Below are 20293 nucleotides of genomic sequence, written 5' to 3' on the forward strand. Positions count from 1 at the left end.
TGTATGAGGCTCTGGAAGGGCACCGAATACCCCCTTCTGCACTTTCCTGTTTTGTGTCTTGACTCCCCCAAACACTTTGCTGGAACTGCACCCAACCACAACTAAAGTGCAGTGTTTACATACAGAAAGGATATTTATGCCTTAATGTAGAAATCAGCTCTTTATGCTCTTCTGTCTGTAGTGGGGCACAAACAGCAAACAGTTGCCCCGAATACACCATATAAGCAAATATTTTGGACCTATGATACAGTTTGTATTTATTACTTTTACTGAAATCACAGAATCAAAAGTTTCAAGATTACAACTGGTAAATTATACATATGTAATAGTTCACAAAACAAAATATTGGCCTTCAATGTGTCATAGTACAGTGTAGACTTGTACAATTCAGTTCAAATGAATCTTTATTTTGCATAACATATTTTTAGGATGTAAACTGGCTGACATAGTAGTGCTCTAAAAATGTTAACTCTTCAGTTGGACACATACTAGGATGAAAAAAGAGTTTTGTGACACATCTTGTTTTTACAAAGGGTACTGGTATTTCAGCCAAGTTATCTGTAATGCACAAAGTGACACTTCCCAGAATATGCTGACACCAACAGTGTATAAAGAGGCACGTGAAGTAAACTAAGCAAAACCAACCATTGTGCTTTCTCCTTAGTCTTTCCTACAATACCTCTTTCGTTTTATCTTATCTGGTGCTGGGCAGATGACCTGGCTATAGAGGTTAAAGGGGTTTATTGCTGTACAGGATTATACACTGTCTCCAACTTGAATTCAGTGTATTTTTTCCTGTATCTGATGGGATTTTAACAATGCACTTATGCTTGACTGTCTCTATGTTTCATATGATAAACTATTTGAAGATTTCACAGTTCATATGATAAATAGTGTAAACCAGTTACTATAAATTAAAATTATGCTGTCACTTACAGTGGTATAAGTCTGAAGCACCTCCTGCAAAGCCAAATGATGTAATGAAGTTACTCTAAATTTATGCAGATACAACTAAACCCAGTGTAACTTTTTTCCCCTGTGAGTGGGAGTAATGGAGACCCCGAAAACTCGCTTCTGGATGTATGTACATGTACATGTTTATATATACACAAGCATACACATGCACACACAAAAAATATGCACTTTGCATTTAGCCACGGGGAAGCTCTACATGTGCCCATGTATGAGTTTCAACACGGACTAAGCCAGGCTGATGTGTGTGGAGATGATTTTACTGTCCTTACAGTGACCATGAGCCCCCACAGACAACATCCAGAGTGAACGACGCTGTGGGTTTTGTCTTAAACGTGTAAGTCTGCAGTGTGCAGAGCAGCGGGGTGGTACTGGGGTGCTTGGTATGATGTGCCTGGAGAGAAGCTCCTACACCACTCACCTGCGTTTGGGCATTTCAAATTTTGCACTCTGTCACTGAAAACTTGCACTTGTCATAAAATCTTCTAAGGCCCAAAGCCACTTTCTGGGGTCCCAGCTACTTTCTCTTACATTAAGAGTCATTACTGGTACACCTGGTAAACCAGAAATACCTGCATTTGCAATGCTATTTAAAGCAAGAATGTCGAATTAGCTTTACCATACAAGTTAGTATCAGTGTACCCAGAGAAAAAACCCTCTCGAAAATGTTGCAAATAACAAGTATGAGTGCAATGATGCACTCTGGCAGCTCTATAAAAATTAATCACTTAATTAAAAAAAGGAACAAACCCCTCCAAACCAAGCAACTTTTTTTCCTGAAAATTGCAGCCCATGCTTAGAGAATCCAATTTTGCCTCTTGTCATAGGCTCCATCTCCCTCAGTGACAAAGAACACCATGGCATTCATTGGCATGAGGAAAAACATTCACCTAAACATATTGCTGAAAGCCCACAATTGTTAATGAGCCATCCCTACAAATCCTATTTAAAGCCTGGCCTGCAGATCCTCAAGGACCCGGTTTGTAGCCACTCTCTGGCATTTTGGATTGTGTCTTGAGTGAGGCAGCATCACCCACTGGCCACCACTAATTCATTTAAAGCCTCGTGGCTGGCCCTGGGTCCTCGGTAGTGCCTGGGTGGCAGCAGGGGCTGTGCAGAGAGGCTGAGCTGGAATTTAACTTGGGTGAATGTGGGCACTGGTAGGCAAAGGGACTTTCAACAGCTTGAAATTGTTTATAAGCAGTCTGTAGTACTGCCCTTACAGTGAAGTGGCTACAGGAGTCATTTGTATTGTTAAATAAACCGCAGAAAAGCTGTACATTTGTCTGTATCACATTTTTCCCCTTACACTGGACCTAATACTAGTTCCGTTGAGTTCTGCAGTAGTTGAACTGGATGAAAAGTGGAAGTAAAACAGATATTGTTATTTTCATGGAAACATGCTTTACTAGTTTTTTTTGTATCTAACTTTTCCTGATGTGGTGCAAAGAGCTAGAATACAATGAAGTAATATATTGAAAAGTGTTCCAAACTGGGCTTTTGACTTTTATAGCTATATATACATATTTATATATGTATATAAACAGTGAAAACACTGGAAAAGTACCTTCTATAATGGTTCAGGCTTCATAAACCAAATCATACATTGTTTAAGCTATTTCTTAAAGAGGCATCCAAGATTTTCTCTTTAGTGTTTTCACTTTAATGTAAGAAGCTGTATAAGAGAAGACTCGCCACCCTGGCAACTCAGGAACTTCATTCACATATAGAGGACTCCCAGTTACTAAAAGTCTGTGCCTGCTTCAATGGAAGCACCAGACTCAGTGGTCAGTCTGAGGAGTGCAGCACGAATTGCACGTCTAAGCGAAGCAAATCTGTTGTCTGACTTCTTCAGGAGCCATTATGGGTTTTTTTCAGTCCACAGACCTTTATGACTCTCTAGATGAGAGATTTTTGAAGTGTAAGTGTAACAGGGAGCTTTGAGCACAAGGTGTCACAAAATTACAAATCTAGAACCTACTCTAAGTAAAAGATGGTAGCAGAAAAAGAATATACATCTATACAGTGTGCACACATGTATACACATATACTCCTGTTTCATGAAAAAAGTTTTCTAAATAAAATCATACAAAAAAAAAATAACCAGTGCCATATATTATGTAAACTCACAAGGCATACTTTCAACACAAATCTGAAGCATAAATTAAAAGAGAGCGAGAAAGTGAGAGACAGAGATGATAGCAAAACATTTTAAATATAGAATTTGCACAATTTGGTATTTTGTTAAATAAGAATAAATAAATTCATTACATCCATTCACATACCAGTTGTAAAAACAATAAATTACTTTATTTTTTTCAGTGCTGTGTTGCCCTTTTCTTTTTTTAAACAGCTGTTATTATTCCACAAGATTATTCCCTCTCCCCCTTGTGATAAAACTGTTTCCACAGGAGGGCAGCTAAATTTGATTTCTTGTATACAGTCAAACCAAAGTTGACAGGCTTTTTCCTAATGAAAATCTCTTATTTGAAAAGCAGATGCTGTAAAAAACACCAAAGCTTAGAGGTCCAAATTCACCTAAGGGCACCCTAAGCGTGTCCCAAAGTCAGTGTGAATTTAACTGAGGACTGTTCCTTAATATGCCAAGAGCAAAACTCTGGGTTTCTATCCCCTAGGTGCATTTTATGACTCCAGCTTGGCAACACTAGGTGGTGATGTAAACAATGATGTAACAGAGTGAGTGACACAGAATTAAGTTGGGAACAGAGGTGGACATGACAAACTCAGATACCTTCCACCAATTCTTCATTCATCAGTTACATGAGACAGCCATGACTGACAGAAGGAAGGGTTGGAATTGGAATCTGACTACCAAGAACACCTAAAAAAGTAAGAGTTAACTACAGCAGGCTGTGTTAACTACAGCAGGCTGACCTAGTTTATCTTACACTTTTAGGGTCCTGCCTTGGTCTGTCCCCTTTGCCCTCTCACCATAGAAGGGCAACTGCTCTTTGCTCATGATAATATGCTTCATTGCTACACTGGTGAAAAGGGTAAAGTCACTATAGTGGTTTGTTCTCATACTTATTTATATTTATATAAATAAACTCTTTCAGTGGAAAAGATACTCTTGATCTAAGGAAGCTTTAAATTTATACCCGCGTATGGTATTACTCTTCTGGAGCCTAAGTAGCATCCAAAAGCTTTACTCATCCTTTTGAATATATAATAAATTATTACCATCATGAAAACACAAATACTTGTACATTCTGTCTCTATTATGAAAAAACATAAGAAAAACAAATACCACTTAATGCAGCAGCTGTATGCTGAGACAAATGTTAAGTCTGTGCTGAGACACATTAAATCTCCTGATTTTCCCTCTCATGATGGTTTCTATATGTTATTGACTTTTTCGAGAGGTTCTAGAACATGGGTAATATATAGATAAGTATAGAAATTTGATTACCTGAAAGGAAAATAAGGCATTTCAAAGTGATCTTATTTTAACAGGCAGAGAAGGCTCTCTGCAAATATTCAGAGCCTCTCAGTTCTTAAGGTGGGATCAAGATTAAACGGGGAGTTTTCCTCAAGACCCACGATTTTGCATAGGGACTACTCCTAAACAGAAGGCCACACCGGTTTTGAAAGCTGAAGATGATTAGTAGCATTTGTTGGTGATCCATTTAACAGAGGAGGAGGCCCTGCCCGTGTTACTGTTTATTTAGAACAAGGTACAAAAATAGATACTTCTCCAGGTTTCACAGTTGTGGATGTAGCAACTCTATGCTGTTTTGAAATCATCACATGATTTCTAAGAGTTCATACAAACATGCCGCAGTTGCAAAAACATGTTTGTGTCAGCCTGGAGTCAGACTTGCCCTTCTTGCTACACACTCCAACAAGTTTTCCCTCCTGATTTCATGGGATTTTCAGAAGAGCCTGAGGTGCTCGAGTACCAGTGACTTACAGCTGTGAGGTTTGTCTGAAAATCCTCCTGTGATCCTGGGCTCTCCTGTGTGGATGAACAAAGGCATAAAAGACAGATGGGATTCTACTTCCATCAGTGTTTTTTAACTGTTTCTTTCACTACCTGTTATCTCGGGGCTTAATTCAAAACCTGCTGACATAAGAAGAAGCAATTTTAACAGGATTGCTATCAGGCCTCCACCTGCATAAGGTGAAATGTCCATCCTCAGTAACAGAACTTCTACCAGATAATAACGGGATTCAGGAACTGCTGCCAATGAAAACTATTACCAGCTACTGCCTGTACTGTGGAAACAGTCTTATTGATATTGGACAAGTCCTCCACATCCTGATGTGGTTTGACTTCCTAGTGACCCCTCTTCCTCCCAAATGTGGTAGATATACAAAACATGAATGCCTTCTATAGATTTAAAAAACCCCAAAAGACACACAAAACAATCAAAAAAGACAAATAGTTACAAACTTTTGCTGGTAAGATGAATACCAGAGTTAGACACGATGGACAAAACAGTGATAAAATATTAACTGCTTGCTGTGTTTTTTTGACCTTTATAGCCTCTTGAAAAGATGTAGGTACATTACACATTGTTAGATTCAAGGTGGAAGCCATAGAGAAAATAACAGAGAAAGCAGCTGAACACAGCCTCAGAATATCTGAGTTAGAAGACACTTGATTATCTTACCTGTAATTTTTGGTTCTCTAACTAGTTTCTACAAAATACAGTATGCCTTTGTTTCATGGAAAGAAGCAGCTAGCAGCTATTGTTAACCGACAACAAGGACCCCAAGCTGTGGCACAGCTGGAACTAAGTGAAAGGTTTACAAGCACAGTGTACACAAATTCCTCCTAGCAGCCAAATCCTCCTTCTGTGCATGCCTGACACACACATGGTGAGGAGTTGCTGATGGTCCTGGTATTTGAGCAATGTACACGTGGGGTGTCCTGGTCTGCAGGCTGCTGCAACACTCCTTCTGAGATTTCTTGGTGGAAACACAGTATTTGTCATAGAATAATGATATACTGTCAGGAAATTCCTAGCATGAAAATGTATTTCCTTTTGTCAAAATCAAAAGGTATTACTTTTTAAAACCAGCAGCAAGCTCTTCATTTTCCAGTAAAACATCTGTGGCCCTTTTTGAAGAATGGACCAAGTCCAAAAGGGCTACAGATATACTTTGGTCAATCACTTCGCTTATGTAGTTTGTCTTTTCATTTTTTTAATAGAACCATGTCATATAAAGTGACATACTGAATGAAAGATATTTACAAAACAGTATAAAATAAGCTACTGTGGGATCATGGGTACATGTGACATTTTCTAAGGACATACTGTATTAGAGGTAGGTGAAAAAGGGGAGATGATTCTGTAACCTTTAAATATCCCAGGCTCCTCCATTCACTAGTTCTTCTTCTTTTGCATTATTTTAGTTTACATTTTTGCAGACACAGAGGGCTTGTAACAACTTTAATGCTTAGTTTTTTTTGACATATTAAGATCACCCTACTATTACTTAAAGCAGTGCACATCTTCATTTGGTCCAAATAGGCAGATTCTGCCCATAATTTGAGACTGTATGTAAGCACATTGAAGCCTTTGCTTCTCTCTGTCTGGGCAGACCTAATACCAGTATGTCAACAATGGCTTAATCAAACCTCTTTTAAAGAAGATCACAACCACAGGTTAACACTTTTTCAACAAGCACTGTTTAAATGCTGACGGTCTCTGAGAGAGAAGACAACCCTTAGCTAGTTTTCCATGCCCGTCTTTGCACTGGACAGTCCTGGTGTGCCATCCTGTGTCACACGTTCGAGAACAGGAGAGCCACGGCCCCGTAACCCAGCGGGGTTGCGTGAGCTGCGGAGTCACTTTGCTGGTGACAGAGTTAGTCATTTGCCCGGGTTTCTTTGGCACGAAGAAACTGTAGCGGACATCCACGGGCTGCGTTGGATCGGTCGCCAGTATCTGCACAATCAGAATCTCTTTTGTGGCAGAGTGTCCCATCGCGTGCAAAAAATCGTCTTTGTGGCTCCATCCGCTGTAGTTCATGACAGTCCCGTTGATGTCAATGATTGTTTCTGAAGTAGAGATCATGTATTTCCCATTGACAAGGTACTCACCGTTTTTCTTCTTCAGGGCCAGGTAGGCAGTGAACCTGCTCTGGTCCTTAGTCTTGAACTGCCGAACTTTGATGTGGGTTGCCCCTTCGGGGATCCTCACTACGTCTGTGTAGCCCTTGCTGAATGCAGGGAGAGAAAGAAGAGCATTCAGTAGCTAGCATGAAATAAGCCCCAAGTCTTACTGCAATGCCTCACAAAGTCATTGGTATGACACATCTCGCTTCATTCAGCTCAGGCCCTGAATCCAGCTGGATTGAGGCTCATCTTAGATTAATTTGACCAGGTTCCACTGTTGGTCTACTGTGTTGTTCTTTATGTTCTTGAAGAAATTTCTATTGCACTTCTTTCAGATTGCTTAATCTTTAGCTTTAGTAACAATTTTACGTAAGTCAGATACAAGAGGAATGAAAAATAACAGATAGCTCATATATTTCACCAAAGGGTGGGAGATACGAAATACGATGCATGCGTCGCCTGCCAAGGAAAAGATAATGAGATATGCATTGGTTACAGCTGTTTCTTGCTGTCTTTGCTAAAATGATGATTAAGGAAAGCATGAGCAGAGAAACAGCTGGGTAGAGGTACCTTGGGAACATTTAAAAATAATCTTGATCACTGAGAAAAAATTTGTTTACTCTGAAACTCATAAACCCAAAGATTAATTGTCTAATAAGAGGGGCACTCAAATGTTTCATTTGTATCATCACAGAGTTCTCTCTGTTGCTACTTATGGAATGTCTTAACTCAGATTTAGAAAAAGGTATTAAACTCTTTTACCGAAAGTGACAAGCATTCAAAATGTGCAAGTGTGCTGGAATTTGTCACTATCTCAAGTATGTTATTTTAACTTTACTGATACATAGAAAAAAATGTAAAGACTATACATAGCTATAAGCTACCAGCTGGACTTCGGAGACGTATTTTCATTTCTAAATCCATGACAAAACCATACTGCGAGTATCCTATACCTGGAAGGCTTAATGAGAAAATACATTAAAAATATATAAAAGTGAAGGGGTGTCCTTTGGGATTGTTCAAAGAACAGACAGCTAATTTTGAGAATTTCTGGCTGCACAAGTAGAGAGCACATACTACACATGAAATGCTTGTGCTATTTCCCCGCTATTTCCAGCAGTTATGGGACAATGACTAAAACTCTACTGATTTAGCACCTCCATAAAGCTGAAGGAATATGGTGCGAAACCCAGGCTGGGGTCTCTGCTCTACAGCACTGCACAAATATTTTTACGTAACAGTTGCCAGGATAAGTCTGTTAAAACATGTCATTAAGGTTACAAAATCATTTGTTCAAAACCTAAAAGCAGTACTGGAGAATTCAAGTCATCTGCATAAAGAACTGTAACACTTCATGTGCACAAAGAAATATGTGCAGGATTAACTCTCCTCTTTCCCAACTTCTGATAATTTGGCTTTAGAGCTTTTAAAAAAAAGTTCTTAGGAAACAAGTTTCCCAGAAGATTCTGTTTTGCCTGCTTTGAAAGAAAAAAAAGTACAAACAAATGTTGTTATGGCAATTGTCTGCAATGGGAAATACTTGTGCATTTAAGTTTTTCTGTACACTTAATGTACAGATTGCTACAGTTTGATTTATAATGGACAGCAACACATGAGCTGCCATTTTTCAGTGGAGGAAAGACAATTCTACTACAGCCACTGCCTTTTCATACACAACTGTAAAAACTGTTTACAGACAATTAAGATTTCACTATTTTAATGAGGGGTTTATTTTAAAGTCAATTACTCGCATAAAAGAATAGTTTCAAATAACATTTCCAGTAAAAATAAATCCTTTTCAGTCCAAAATCCAATCAAAATCCAGTTAGAAGATATTTGTGACTGGTTGATTATGACTTTCCAAAAGGGGCAACGTTTTAAAATGCATCGAGGCTGAATTTATATTTTTCCCTCTGGCCAGTCTCATGTCACTTAGAGGTGTGATTTGAGGCATAAAATGGGAACTTCACAGGACTAATTATAATAAACCTCTCCATTTCCAAGTATATCAGTTCTACAAATCTGGCCTCACTGAAATTCATGGACTCCCTTTAACACTTCTGCTGGAGGCTGGATCCCAGCATAAGGATTATTACTGAATCATATGAAGTATATCTCCCACTGTCTTCATTTAGACATCCCAGGCATTTCAATATTTACAAACTGGAAAAGATTTGGTTTATATAGTTGCTAACTTGTATGGAAAGCCATTCCTTTTGGCAGAGGTGTTTTGGCACCATTAGGTGACCAATCATTGGTTTAGCAGGAAGAAGATTAGTTATGTTTATTTTTAGAATAAATTCACTCTCAAAGCCATTTTTGACTGCTATTAATCTCTATGTTGAAATGCATAGAAATAAAAGGTCATTTCAGGAGTCATATTTCAACTTCTGGTAGCTTTCAATATGCTATGTAAGAATTTGGAAGATATAAAACAAAATCAAGTTTATATATAAAGATGTTTCACTAATGCAGTCACTGATTCTGAGTGGTAATTGTCAACTAAAAGTTCCTACATTTGGATCTCTACAGCAATCCTCTTAGACCCTGGAAGCTATATGAATGATAATTTAAAATCCTCATTTTTCTATGAATCTTAAGAATTGGAGAGGGAGGAAAATGAGCTCAGACATAAAGGAGACTGACTTGACATTGGTATCTCAGTACAAAGCCTACTGCCCCCTCAATGTGGTGAAGGAAAACCATGAGGGCGGTTCCTTTTATTTTACTTAACGCGTTAAGTTTTATTACAGTTAAAAGGTGAACTCTGACAGAAAAAAATGGATAACTACTATAAATATTTTGACTTACAAAAATCCATCTGGAGATTGATATTATGCCATTGGACATGAAGGGATATAGTCATACTCAAGCCAATGTTTACTTCTGGTATCTCATCTAGTTATCTAAACTCCACACATACTCAGCAGTTGAAAAGGTGATTTCAGGGTATAATCCCTCTCAACTATTAAGGAAGATGTTTATAGCTGTCTGTTTCTCTCCATTACTTATACATGGAATGTGCATCACGTGGAATGCCCTCACTGTCATTCAGAACAGATGAGATGAAAAAACATTCTCAGGGCATAACTTGCTAATGCAACATCTGGGAAATGCAAAATTTCAGAGATATGGAGATAATTCTGATCCCCAAAATTTTCTGATTCATTCTTCTCTTCCTTTTTCTCTCTCCTCTAGGAACCATAATCCATCTGACACAGCAAGATTAGCAAGTAGGATGACTTGCTATGCCTTATTCTAGGCAGGCTTCCCATTAATAGGGTGCTCACCTGCATCACTGGCACTTTGTATCAGAAATGAACTTGGTACAGTGTTTTGCCAGTTGATGATTTGCCAGTTTCAGGGTAATGCTAAGAGCCAGCTGTACACATCTGGAAAGTGCAGTATAGTACAGGCAATGTACTTTTTTTCCCAATCTTCATATGAAAGCAAATTGCGTTGAGAGACATACGGAAAGTAGCACATTATCAGAGTTATTATTTGCACGAGATACATTTAGCAATACTTGAGAGCAATACCTCTTTTTGGTAAAGGTGCCCATGACTTTTGTGCAGCTGGAGTTGTCTCCTCCACACACCCCACATTTGTCATACTGGAGCTTTGAGCCGATGATGCCGTCACAACCAGTCCGGATGCATTTTCCTCGGACGCAGACTGAGTTACTGTATGGTCGACATTCAGTACCATCAGTTACCTGGGCAATCAAATAAATGAGCCTCAGTTAAAACTGCCACAGAAAAGTCTGACTTTTTTGGATCCAACTGGCAGGACACAGTTACTTATGTATGTCACCTACTCAGAACACAGAGCCTGACAGACCAGACTGAGTTTCTCTAACATCCCCAGCACAAAACCAATTTAGTAAAGTGCTGAAAGCAGCGACAGGTAACTTTCAGTTTGATAGGACAAACTGACAAGTCACATCTATACTACTTGGTTAAATTAATTGGCTCTGTAAGATTTACTCTGGACTCCCTACACCTAATTCAGGGTTAAAATTTCAGAATAATGGAAAACTCCAGGCAGAAACCCCTTTAGCCACTTCTGAGAACAAACCGGTGCAGAGAGCACTAAGAGGCTCATATTTTTCATGAATTCACATACTGAGATGTGGAAAAACTCATCTCATTTTAGAGACCAGTTCTGGTCCTAATGTATAACCAGTGGATCAAACCATTAAATCTAATCACACAGTGAAATCTCTGAATCATAGGATTGACTTCTTTTCCCTGGTTGAAGGGAAAGATTTTTAGATACAGGACACTTCTGCACTGGAGCATGAAATCATGACTGGAGTTGCCATTACCTTCTGAGAAAACACCACATAATAGCCAGTTCCTTTGGCTCGGCAGGTGAGCTTGCAGACATCTCCGGGAAGTACTCCAGCATACTTGGGGACCCATTCAACAAATGTCTTGACACCCTTTGCATCAGATTGATAGCCATTCCTTGCTTCACACTGCTCTTGTCGAAAAGACTTAGCTGCAGAATTATTCACATCATTAGTGGCTATTTCAGATCACACTGCAAATATCATTATGTCCATCTGTTATTTCAATTTCTTTTTTACATAATTTTTAAGATACATCACGTCACTTCTCTACTTAGAACTGGCCCTCCAATCCTTCAACTGTTTTAGCTTGGAAATCTTCCTATGGCATAATAAGCATTAAAGGTCTAAAATTTGCATTACATTTCATTTTCCAGGACTGAAAATCTTTTTTCATTCACGTGTCCTTTCTCTGTGGCATCTGGGGGAGATGTGGGTGAATAATTACGATACTGTATTAATAATTAATCTCTTGCTCTAGTAAATACATTTTGGGGAAACTACAGTGGACCTTTGCTGTGTCCTTCTACAGCAGATATTCAGTATTTACTGTCTATGAACAGACAGGCTGGAGCACGAAGGCACTCACCGTTGGCGGGGCAGGGAGCGACGTTGCAGGAGCGGTAGATGGCCCTCTTGCCCGTGCAGTACCGCCCGTTGTTTCTGGGAGCTGGGTTGTTGCAGTGGCGATAAGCAAACTGAACCCCTCCACCACAGGTACGGGAGCACTGTCCCCAAGGCCCCCAGGAGCCCCAGTTACCATGGCTTGAAGCCTGGAACGTAAGAAACAGTAGCAGGTAAGTTCATCATCCAAATGCGAATGAAGTTGTGACATCTCAAAGTCACCGCTAATATTTTCCTCATTGAAGGCAATTCTTCGGTCACTTTAATCAGGGGTAACAGGTCTCAGGAGCCTTCTTTCTCCCAGCAGAGTTAATTTCTGTCTTTTATCTGCACATTGATAACATCTAATTTGGCAAAGGCAATACTAGGCCTTGCTCCACACAGCTGTCTTCACACTGTTCCACGGAAGACACCGATGCACCAGAAAGAGTGCCCAAAGTCTCAGGTGCTGCTCTCTTATCTTTTGCTTTTCCTGCCAAAAGGGCCCTTTAAACTGGTTTCAAGGGGTCTGGCTCCCAGAATATGTTCATAAAGCTAATCTATGACTAATTAAATCCAATTATTGTGATGTGTAGGCATTGCTTTGAATTACCAGCAAGAGATGGAGTTGTCAACTCTGCTAAATTGGCTACCTAGAAACAGTATTGCAATAGCACGTAGAAGTCTATAAATCTGTAAAACAGGGCGTTATAAGGGTTGTAGCTTGATTTTAATGGTTCTCATAGTTTGCAAATATTTTCACAAAGCTCTACAAGTCCACACCTCTTCTGTGGGGCTACTCTCTACCCAGTAAATTTAGAAGTATCTGAACTGACAGTTCTCATGAGCCTTCAGATGCATAGTGGACAGAGGAGATTCTGTCACTGGAGGTACAAACTTCTCTGCTCCAGAAATTATATTTTGTATTAACTTTATCAACCTTTTCCTTCACTGGAATTAGGGTCCTGGGGCCTTTCAGATGAGGGATGTAAATTAAATTTACGGCTTTAATTTATCTTGCATTCCATGGACAAGAAGCCCAGAGAGCTATGTCCTGATAACTGATTTACTGAATGGACATATCATCTACTCTGAAAGGATGCTCCCAGTTTTCCAGGAATGAAGGCTTTCATACTTCAAGAAGAAAACATGCTTCCTGAACCTCAGCAGCATTTTTCCTATATCCCTCACCAATAGCAATCCAATTACGTGCTAAAAAAATAAGGCAGCTTTCAATCTGACTTCCACAAAGTCCCTTTCACTCCCACAAAAATCAGCAATTTGAGGATCACGCCTTTTAAAATCCCCTGGGGTCACAGCCAGTAACTTACCGAGTAGTATTTCTTCTTGGTTTTGTCAACACATTTTCCTTGGAGGCAGATCCTTCCTTTTCCACACGGTGTTCCCTCGACAGCAGGGAGCTTCTTAGTCAGACAGACCATCTGCCCTTGGCGCACCACGGCACACCAGAGGCGAGAGCACACGTCCATGCCGGGACACACGGTGTACTCGGGCCCGAAGGCCAGCTTGCACTGACGAATGGCATCGTACGTTTGTCCCGGCAGCTCCTCGGGGCCCACGATGTGCTTCCTCGGCTGGTCCAGCAAACAGTTACCTAAAAGAGCGATCCAACCCGTTACTACTCGTTTCCTACTCTTCTCTGCAGAGCTGCAAATCCGTCAGGTAAGGCAGAACAACGATGACAGGAAACCTCACTCAATGGAAGCTGACGTGAACAGGGAGGCTCTCTGAGGTGACATCAGGTTTTGCACAAGGTCGTACTGCTGCCACTGTGTTCTCACCCAGCAGCACACCGGGTTGTCAAGCTGCCTATTTCCGATCTGAGCATGTAAGTGAGTTTTACTCAGGTCTCTTTGGCCTTCCATCCTGGTTTCCTTTATGCGATGACTCTGGACACATTCCACACTATCAGTTTGTGATTTAAGGAGTGAGCAAAGTAAGCAAAGTTGTCATTTGAGTTCTGAGACGGAATGTCAGAAATGGTAAAGCTTCTAAAGGGATGTCAGAAATATCAAAAACCACATATTTGTAGCCAATGAGGCACTTAGACAAAAAATAGGGAAAAACATTGAAACAAAAGGAAAAGAAAAAACCCTAACAGACCAAAGGGAAAATATAAGCTGCATATCAAAACCAATGCTAGTGGTAAATGTCAGCTGGACTCTCCTTCTAAAGAATGATACTCAGCTGCTTATGGAATTAGTTTGAAGAGGGCTATCCATTAATTAAAAAATACATAAATACCAGGAAGAAAAAATTACAAAACCATAAAGAATTGTATATGTGTTTTAAGATCTCCTGCAGTGGTCAAGATTTGCCTGGCATACTCTAAACATGAAAATTCCCATTTATGTTGTAGGTATCTACTGATAGCTATTTTTTCACTACTGGAAACCTCACTTGTTGACATGCAGAACTATTTATTCAGTGTAACCTCTTTTACACTTCATGAAAGGGATATGTGGTCTGGGCAAGCTTCACTTATCCTTGGCCAAAATAACTTACCACAATTTACCTCACTTTGGAATCTAGACCAGTGTTCTTCAGTCGGATCATGGGTGAGAAAAGCCTATCTATAAAAACCTCTACTATTTACACAAAATGGAATAGAATTTCAAGCTATGGCAGTGAATTTAAACAAACCAAATACCTAATTTCTCAATAACTCGGGTTCTCCTTTCAGAACGCATACTTACTGCAACTGTTATTTCGTTCCTCTAAAGACCAAGGCCCATTAGCCAAATTAGCCAAAAATGCTTTCTGCATTACCAAAAACTCTCTGTTTTGCTAAACGTGTTCCATTTGTTGACCCTGATTTACCCCACCCTTATCTGGACTATGCCGACTTTTTTAATGCAAACAAGGTGTGACAACGCCAACTCTCAAGAGATAAAGATACTTAAAAGTACCCTGGCATTCAAAGGTTGTTGTAGTGTAAAATATTAGAGACACGATGAGGAGTGAGGAAGCACCTATCTTTTTTCTGGAGTTTCTGAAAAACACATAACTGGCAAAAGTTCTGGCAAAAATACACTTTGTAAAAGTAAGAAATAGTGGAAATCCTACTTCATATACCTTGTGATGAGGAAGGAAGCTAAAACATTGTTAGGGCAGTGATAGGAAGTCAGTAGTGTATCAACATTCATTATTATACGCTGCTATTGTCCCTATAATTTATCCAACTCACATGTAGAACTGCTATTCAGTATTTTAAAACATCATAATAACACTTCATTTCACCATGAGAGACACCTCTGCCCCTCACTGAGATCTACCTTGACTGAAATGCCTGGAAATACAAATTTAGAGAAAAAAGAAAGAAAAGTCTCATCCTTGCATATACTTATCTGTCAATCATTTTAGTTAAAACCCATTCAAATACCTTTCACATTGAATAACAAACAGGTTTCACAAGCTTACATAGAAAATATAGCATTTTTCCCCTCCAGAAGACATTAATTCAAAACTGAAGATAGTGAACACCCCTAAGGATTCCCCACAGGAAAAAAAAATATACTGGTAGAGAGTAGCAGTGTCTATGTTTAGACAGGTTGCAATGAAGTGCAGGTGTTTTTACCACGAGCTGGCCCAACCTCCTACTTGCAACGGTGAAAAAAGAGTTGAGAAGTTGGAGAAAAGTTTGTCCTGGGCCCCCTGGTTGAGAAGGCAGAGAGGGCTTCAAATCACTGTTACACTTCAACATACAGAACATGTATATTCTGCAATTCCCATTTTTTGTCCTGAGTACCAAAGAACATCTTTGTGCCCTGGAATAGAACAACATTGTTGGCTGATGACAGTGCTAATTAAGCCTTCTCATTATCTCCCCCAATGTTTTGTGTAATCTATCTTGGGGAAAAAAAAGGTGGAACAAGATCTGTGCAGGAAGCAGATAAGCAGGATATAAATTAATTAAAATACAAACAGTCCTTGTTTCAGGTTGCACCGAGCACTGTGGCTGAACACAATAAATCTCAGGCAGTCATACCACAGCCTCGTGGTTGGCATGACAATAAAGGCAATTAGTACCTTTGGAAAGGCTTTGCTAAAAGCAGATGGAAATAAATGTCACTCTCTTCTGGACACTAACTGAGCCTTTTCTTCCTAAATGTCAAATTGCTGTCTGGGGTCATCTCATGAGTGTAAAACAAATGGTGATATCATGACAACACTGTTTATCATTCTCAGAGCAGGCCTCTGGACACAGGGAAGCAGGATCTTGATCCGCCCCAGACCTCCTGGTTGACCTTGGACAAGACATTTATATTGAGATTTATTTAGCTGACTTTAGCTGTATGTAATGCTGGTGTCTGCAATGCAGTCAGCTGTCAGGTGTTTCACTACTGAGGCAAACAAGTTTATGGTGTAATTAAGCACCACTAAGGCAACTGATGAGCTGCAATGCTGCTGATGGCATTGATTAGACCTTTCTGCACCACGATGGGAACTTGAGTACCCAGTTTAGGAGTAGCTACCTACATGGTAAGTACCCACATTTTATAAGAATAATACAGTCCCCAACATCACTTTCCAAATTTAGAACTTAGGAATATGAGTATTTGACAAAGTCATGTCAAGGAATTAGAGACAAGACTGTAATGCTTTCTATTACAGCAGTACAGGGTGAATATCTAAATCTACATGAGAAGCTTGCTTAAAGCTCTGGTAAGACATTGACTCTTCATTTGTAATACAATAGTGCTCACAGATGCAAACTTCTGGACTTCACTCATATTTAATTTTGCTTGCCCATAAGAAGGAGCAGATGAACCATTTTATTTCCTCATGCCAATGCTGCCATGCCCTGCTTGTCATCCCAAAGCACAATTCATACGCTCATGCCCGCTCAGATCTACATAGTGCCTGCTGCACTTCTTGAAATTGCACCTAAATGAGTGAGGGTTGTTTCCTCTCCCTAGCAGCGCTTAAAAGAGATAGGACTTTCTTCTTTCTCTGGCAAGATTGGAGGGGAGCTCCTTCTTGAAAACCAAAAGGAAGGGAAAACACTGAAACTGTACAACAGTACCTCTGCCACATCTAAGCTAAACCCAAAAAGTAGACACATACTTAATCTGAAGGAAGCACAGAACTGTGGCATGTTTGCACTGTTCCATTATCAGCCCAAAGCTGATAGACAGCATTGCTCTAATAGGCTCCTGTGGTTTCTGATACACTCAATGCATTACAAATGGGAATTATGGAGCTACGGATTAATTCACTGTCTGAAAGATGAAAATAAAACTACAAGATCCCTTCCAAAAATAATGCATGTCCTTTCAAGCACAATAATTTGAAGAAAGTGCAGTTTAAATCACTGACTTCCATTTTTACTTCATGGATAGCGTTTCCATTCTGTTAAGACTGATCTCTGATTTAAAATAACTGTAAAATTATAAATTTCAACAGAAAAGAAGACTGTTACTCATGAAAGGTCTCTGAAGGGCTGATCTATCAAGAAAAGAGATTTCCTAAACACTGCGTATTTGAAATCACATCAATCAGTAGCAACATTAATTCTCAGAGGACTATGGAACTCTGTGTTGAGAGGTTCAAATTTTCTATAAATTATTTCATCACATCAATAACTCTTATTTAAGACTACATACCTGAGTGATAACTACTCATGAGTTTTCAAAAAGGCAATATACCCTAACCCATTCCTTAACAGACTGACAGATTGTAAGTCCTTTACATGCAGCAAAGAACACATGACATTGTGAAAAGTTGGGTGGGTGGAAGGTGTCCCTGCCCACAGCAGGAGGTTGGAATTACATATCTTTAAGGTCCCTTCCAACCCAAACCATTCCGTGACTCCATGATTCAAGGGAAAGTGTCAGCAGCTGAGGACTGCCAAACTTCTCGTGCAGGAACTCGGCACTCATGATGAACAAGGAGACCATAATGCAGCTCTGAAGGACGTGAAGCTCTTGCCTAGTTATACATGAAAGAACTGGCAGAGTTATGCTGTTAAACCTGCAGGACAGACTGTTACAGGCCCACCTTCGATATTGAGACTGGGCCCAACTCACGAATAAGAGTCCAAATTTCAAGCGTCCTCCAGATAGAAACAAGCGAAAGGTAAGGTGGGTGGGAGAAAAGCTTTCTTTGCTTGCTTTACTGCTGGTAAAAGCAGCTCACTGGATGTACAGTAAAGAGAACAACTCAGGTCACCAAAAAAAAAAAAAGGAAAAAGGAAAAATACAACCTTTCTACTCGCCTGCAGCAGGAGAGGAACAGAAGAGGAACAGTAGTTCAGAGTTCCTTTTGCTCTCTAAGAGGTTATTTATGCATGGTGGGAGAAGTCCCTTTTTTTACCCTAGTGGACTGAACTGTACCTCAGTAACTAAAATCAAAAGGGAAAGTTCTCTTTGTATGTGGAAACTAACTCGGTAATATTAAGTCACTGCCAGAACAATATGGACCATAAAACAGGACAGTACAGATTAATGGATCTAATAAAATTGAGAGAAAAAATTAAGTCATTCTCCAATCAAGAAAAACGGGAGAAAATAGTTCAGAGAGCACTGAAATTAGTCGACAAAATATTTAAGAGCAAACCTTTACATATAGCAGACATACCACGGTTTTTATCCATAAGCATTTCAGTTACCATAACAACTTGATATATTCACTCAATTATGTCATTTTTATCTCAGCATTTTGGAATTTCAGTGGTTTATTTAAGAACTGCTGTTGCTTTGGGAGCATACTGAAGACTTTAAAACTCATTAAAGAGTGAAGACTATGCTTTTTTATTTCTACCTTAAAGTTTTACACTCATTCTCCAAGAGGTAAATTTCATATTTAACAAATAATAGTTACATGACTTTGGAAGGTAAGCTCCTGGGGCAGAAGTTACCTTTTACCATATATAGCACAGAGAAGTTGTATTTACATAGTAAATACAATGGCATTATAAATGTAATAAATATAACAGCATTATAAACATAATAAATGCCATTAATGGTAACAAGAGCTAACTCTAGGTAGACCATATCACCCACTTTAATTTCTGTGAGGAAAAAGCCCTTTCCTTGTGCCCTTTGTTTAAAGGACCCCTCTGAGCTCATATCTGTGGCATTTCAGAAGATGAGACTAATTTCATCCTTTTAAATAAACCTCTCAATTTTCCAAACCACAGTATTGCCAACATATACTCCACCAACTCTTTCTTTTCTCTTGAATTTGAACCATTGGAGGGAGGGTGAGACTCTGCCAGGCTTTTAGATTGTTGCCTAGCTTTGCAATCACATCCAAGATAGTCCTGAAGATGACCAAGGAACGAACAAGCTGCCATAAAATGTTCTTATTTAAAAAATAGATCGCAGCAAAAAGTAACATATAGCTGACACAAGGTGTGAAAATACATACCATGACCATCATCAAAAAATTCTGTAATAGTTGCTGAAGTGCATTTGGACCAGGGTTTTGAAGCATCAATGCTGGTCAGAATGGAGGACATCAGGCGCTTGTCTTCCATGGAGCCAAAGTTCTCCTCACAAAATTTGGAGTCATCATGGGAAAGTCCAAGCAAGTGCCCTATAGATATGAAACAAATAAAAAAATTGTATTACTATCCGTAACAGAATTTACCAGCTGGAGCTCACAGTCATGGCAAAATGAATTGTATAATTCATTCTCAAATTTTAAAGAGCAGCCCAAAGCAGGGCACTTGAAATGTGGTATCTCCGCCTAAATAAAAAACCAAAAAACCTGTGACAGTTTACACCATTACATATAGCAAAGAAGTAACGCCATCAGCTGACATGTCATTGAACTAACTGAAACCTGATGGAGGGTAAAGGGAACTGTACTCGATTATATTAGTCAACAATTTAGCCCTTACTGTTTTTCCAAATCATCTTCTGCAAGAAAGACTAATACTGTACTCTGTAAAGGCATTCTGCAACTGTCTAGGAAGGTGCTACAACATCTTTTAAAACAGACAAAAATCAAAGTATTTATGATGCAACCAACAACCTCTATATAAATTCTTAAAGTGCACACCTTGCTTAAGTGCAAGTACCCTCTATAATATCAAATACATAAGCCATTTGAATAATGTTCTCAGTCTCTTTCACATAGAGTCTTGTGGTTTTTTTAGTTTGTTTTGATTAGGGTTCTAGTTTTGCTGGGTTTTACTTTTAAATGTATGTGGTACTGGATATTTATACTTCAGAACACAAAATAATGTGTGCATAAAGCAGCACATGATGGAACTTTCAAAAATCCTTTATGTTAGAGGGGAGTTCAGTCCAGTG

At 39.3% G+C, this 20293-nt stretch overlaps 1 protein-coding gene across 1 annotated transcript in view; it reads right to left on the reverse strand.

Moving 5' to 3' along the window:
* Positions 1 to 245: 245 nt before the first annotated feature.
* The window catches only part of ADAMTS5 (ADAM metallopeptidase with thrombospondin type 1 motif 5), a 46899-nt gene continuing 26851 nt past the window's right edge, over positions 246 to 20293 (reverse strand). The window contains exons 3-8 of the mRNA XM_027681550.1: positions 19404 to 19571; positions 13343 to 13626; positions 11998 to 12181; positions 11385 to 11560; positions 10597 to 10772; positions 246 to 7161 (exon numbers count right to left, since the gene is read on the reverse strand). Of these exons, the coding sequence (XP_027537351.1) occupies positions 6606 to 7161; positions 10597 to 10772; positions 11385 to 11560; positions 11998 to 12181; positions 13343 to 13626; positions 19404 to 19571 (1544 nt within the window). The 3' untranslated portion in view covers positions 246 to 6605. The remainder of the gene's footprint in view (positions 7162 to 10596; positions 10773 to 11384; positions 11561 to 11997; positions 12182 to 13342; positions 13627 to 19403; positions 19572 to 20293) is intronic.

Source organism: Neopelma chrysocephalum, unplaced genomic scaffold, assembly GCF_003984885.1.
Source record: "Neopelma chrysocephalum unplaced genomic scaffold, ASM398488v2 Primary Assembly neopelma1_60, whole genome shotgun sequence".
NCBI classification, from domain to species: Eukaryota; Metazoa; Chordata; class Aves; order Passeriformes; family Pipridae; genus Neopelma; species Neopelma chrysocephalum.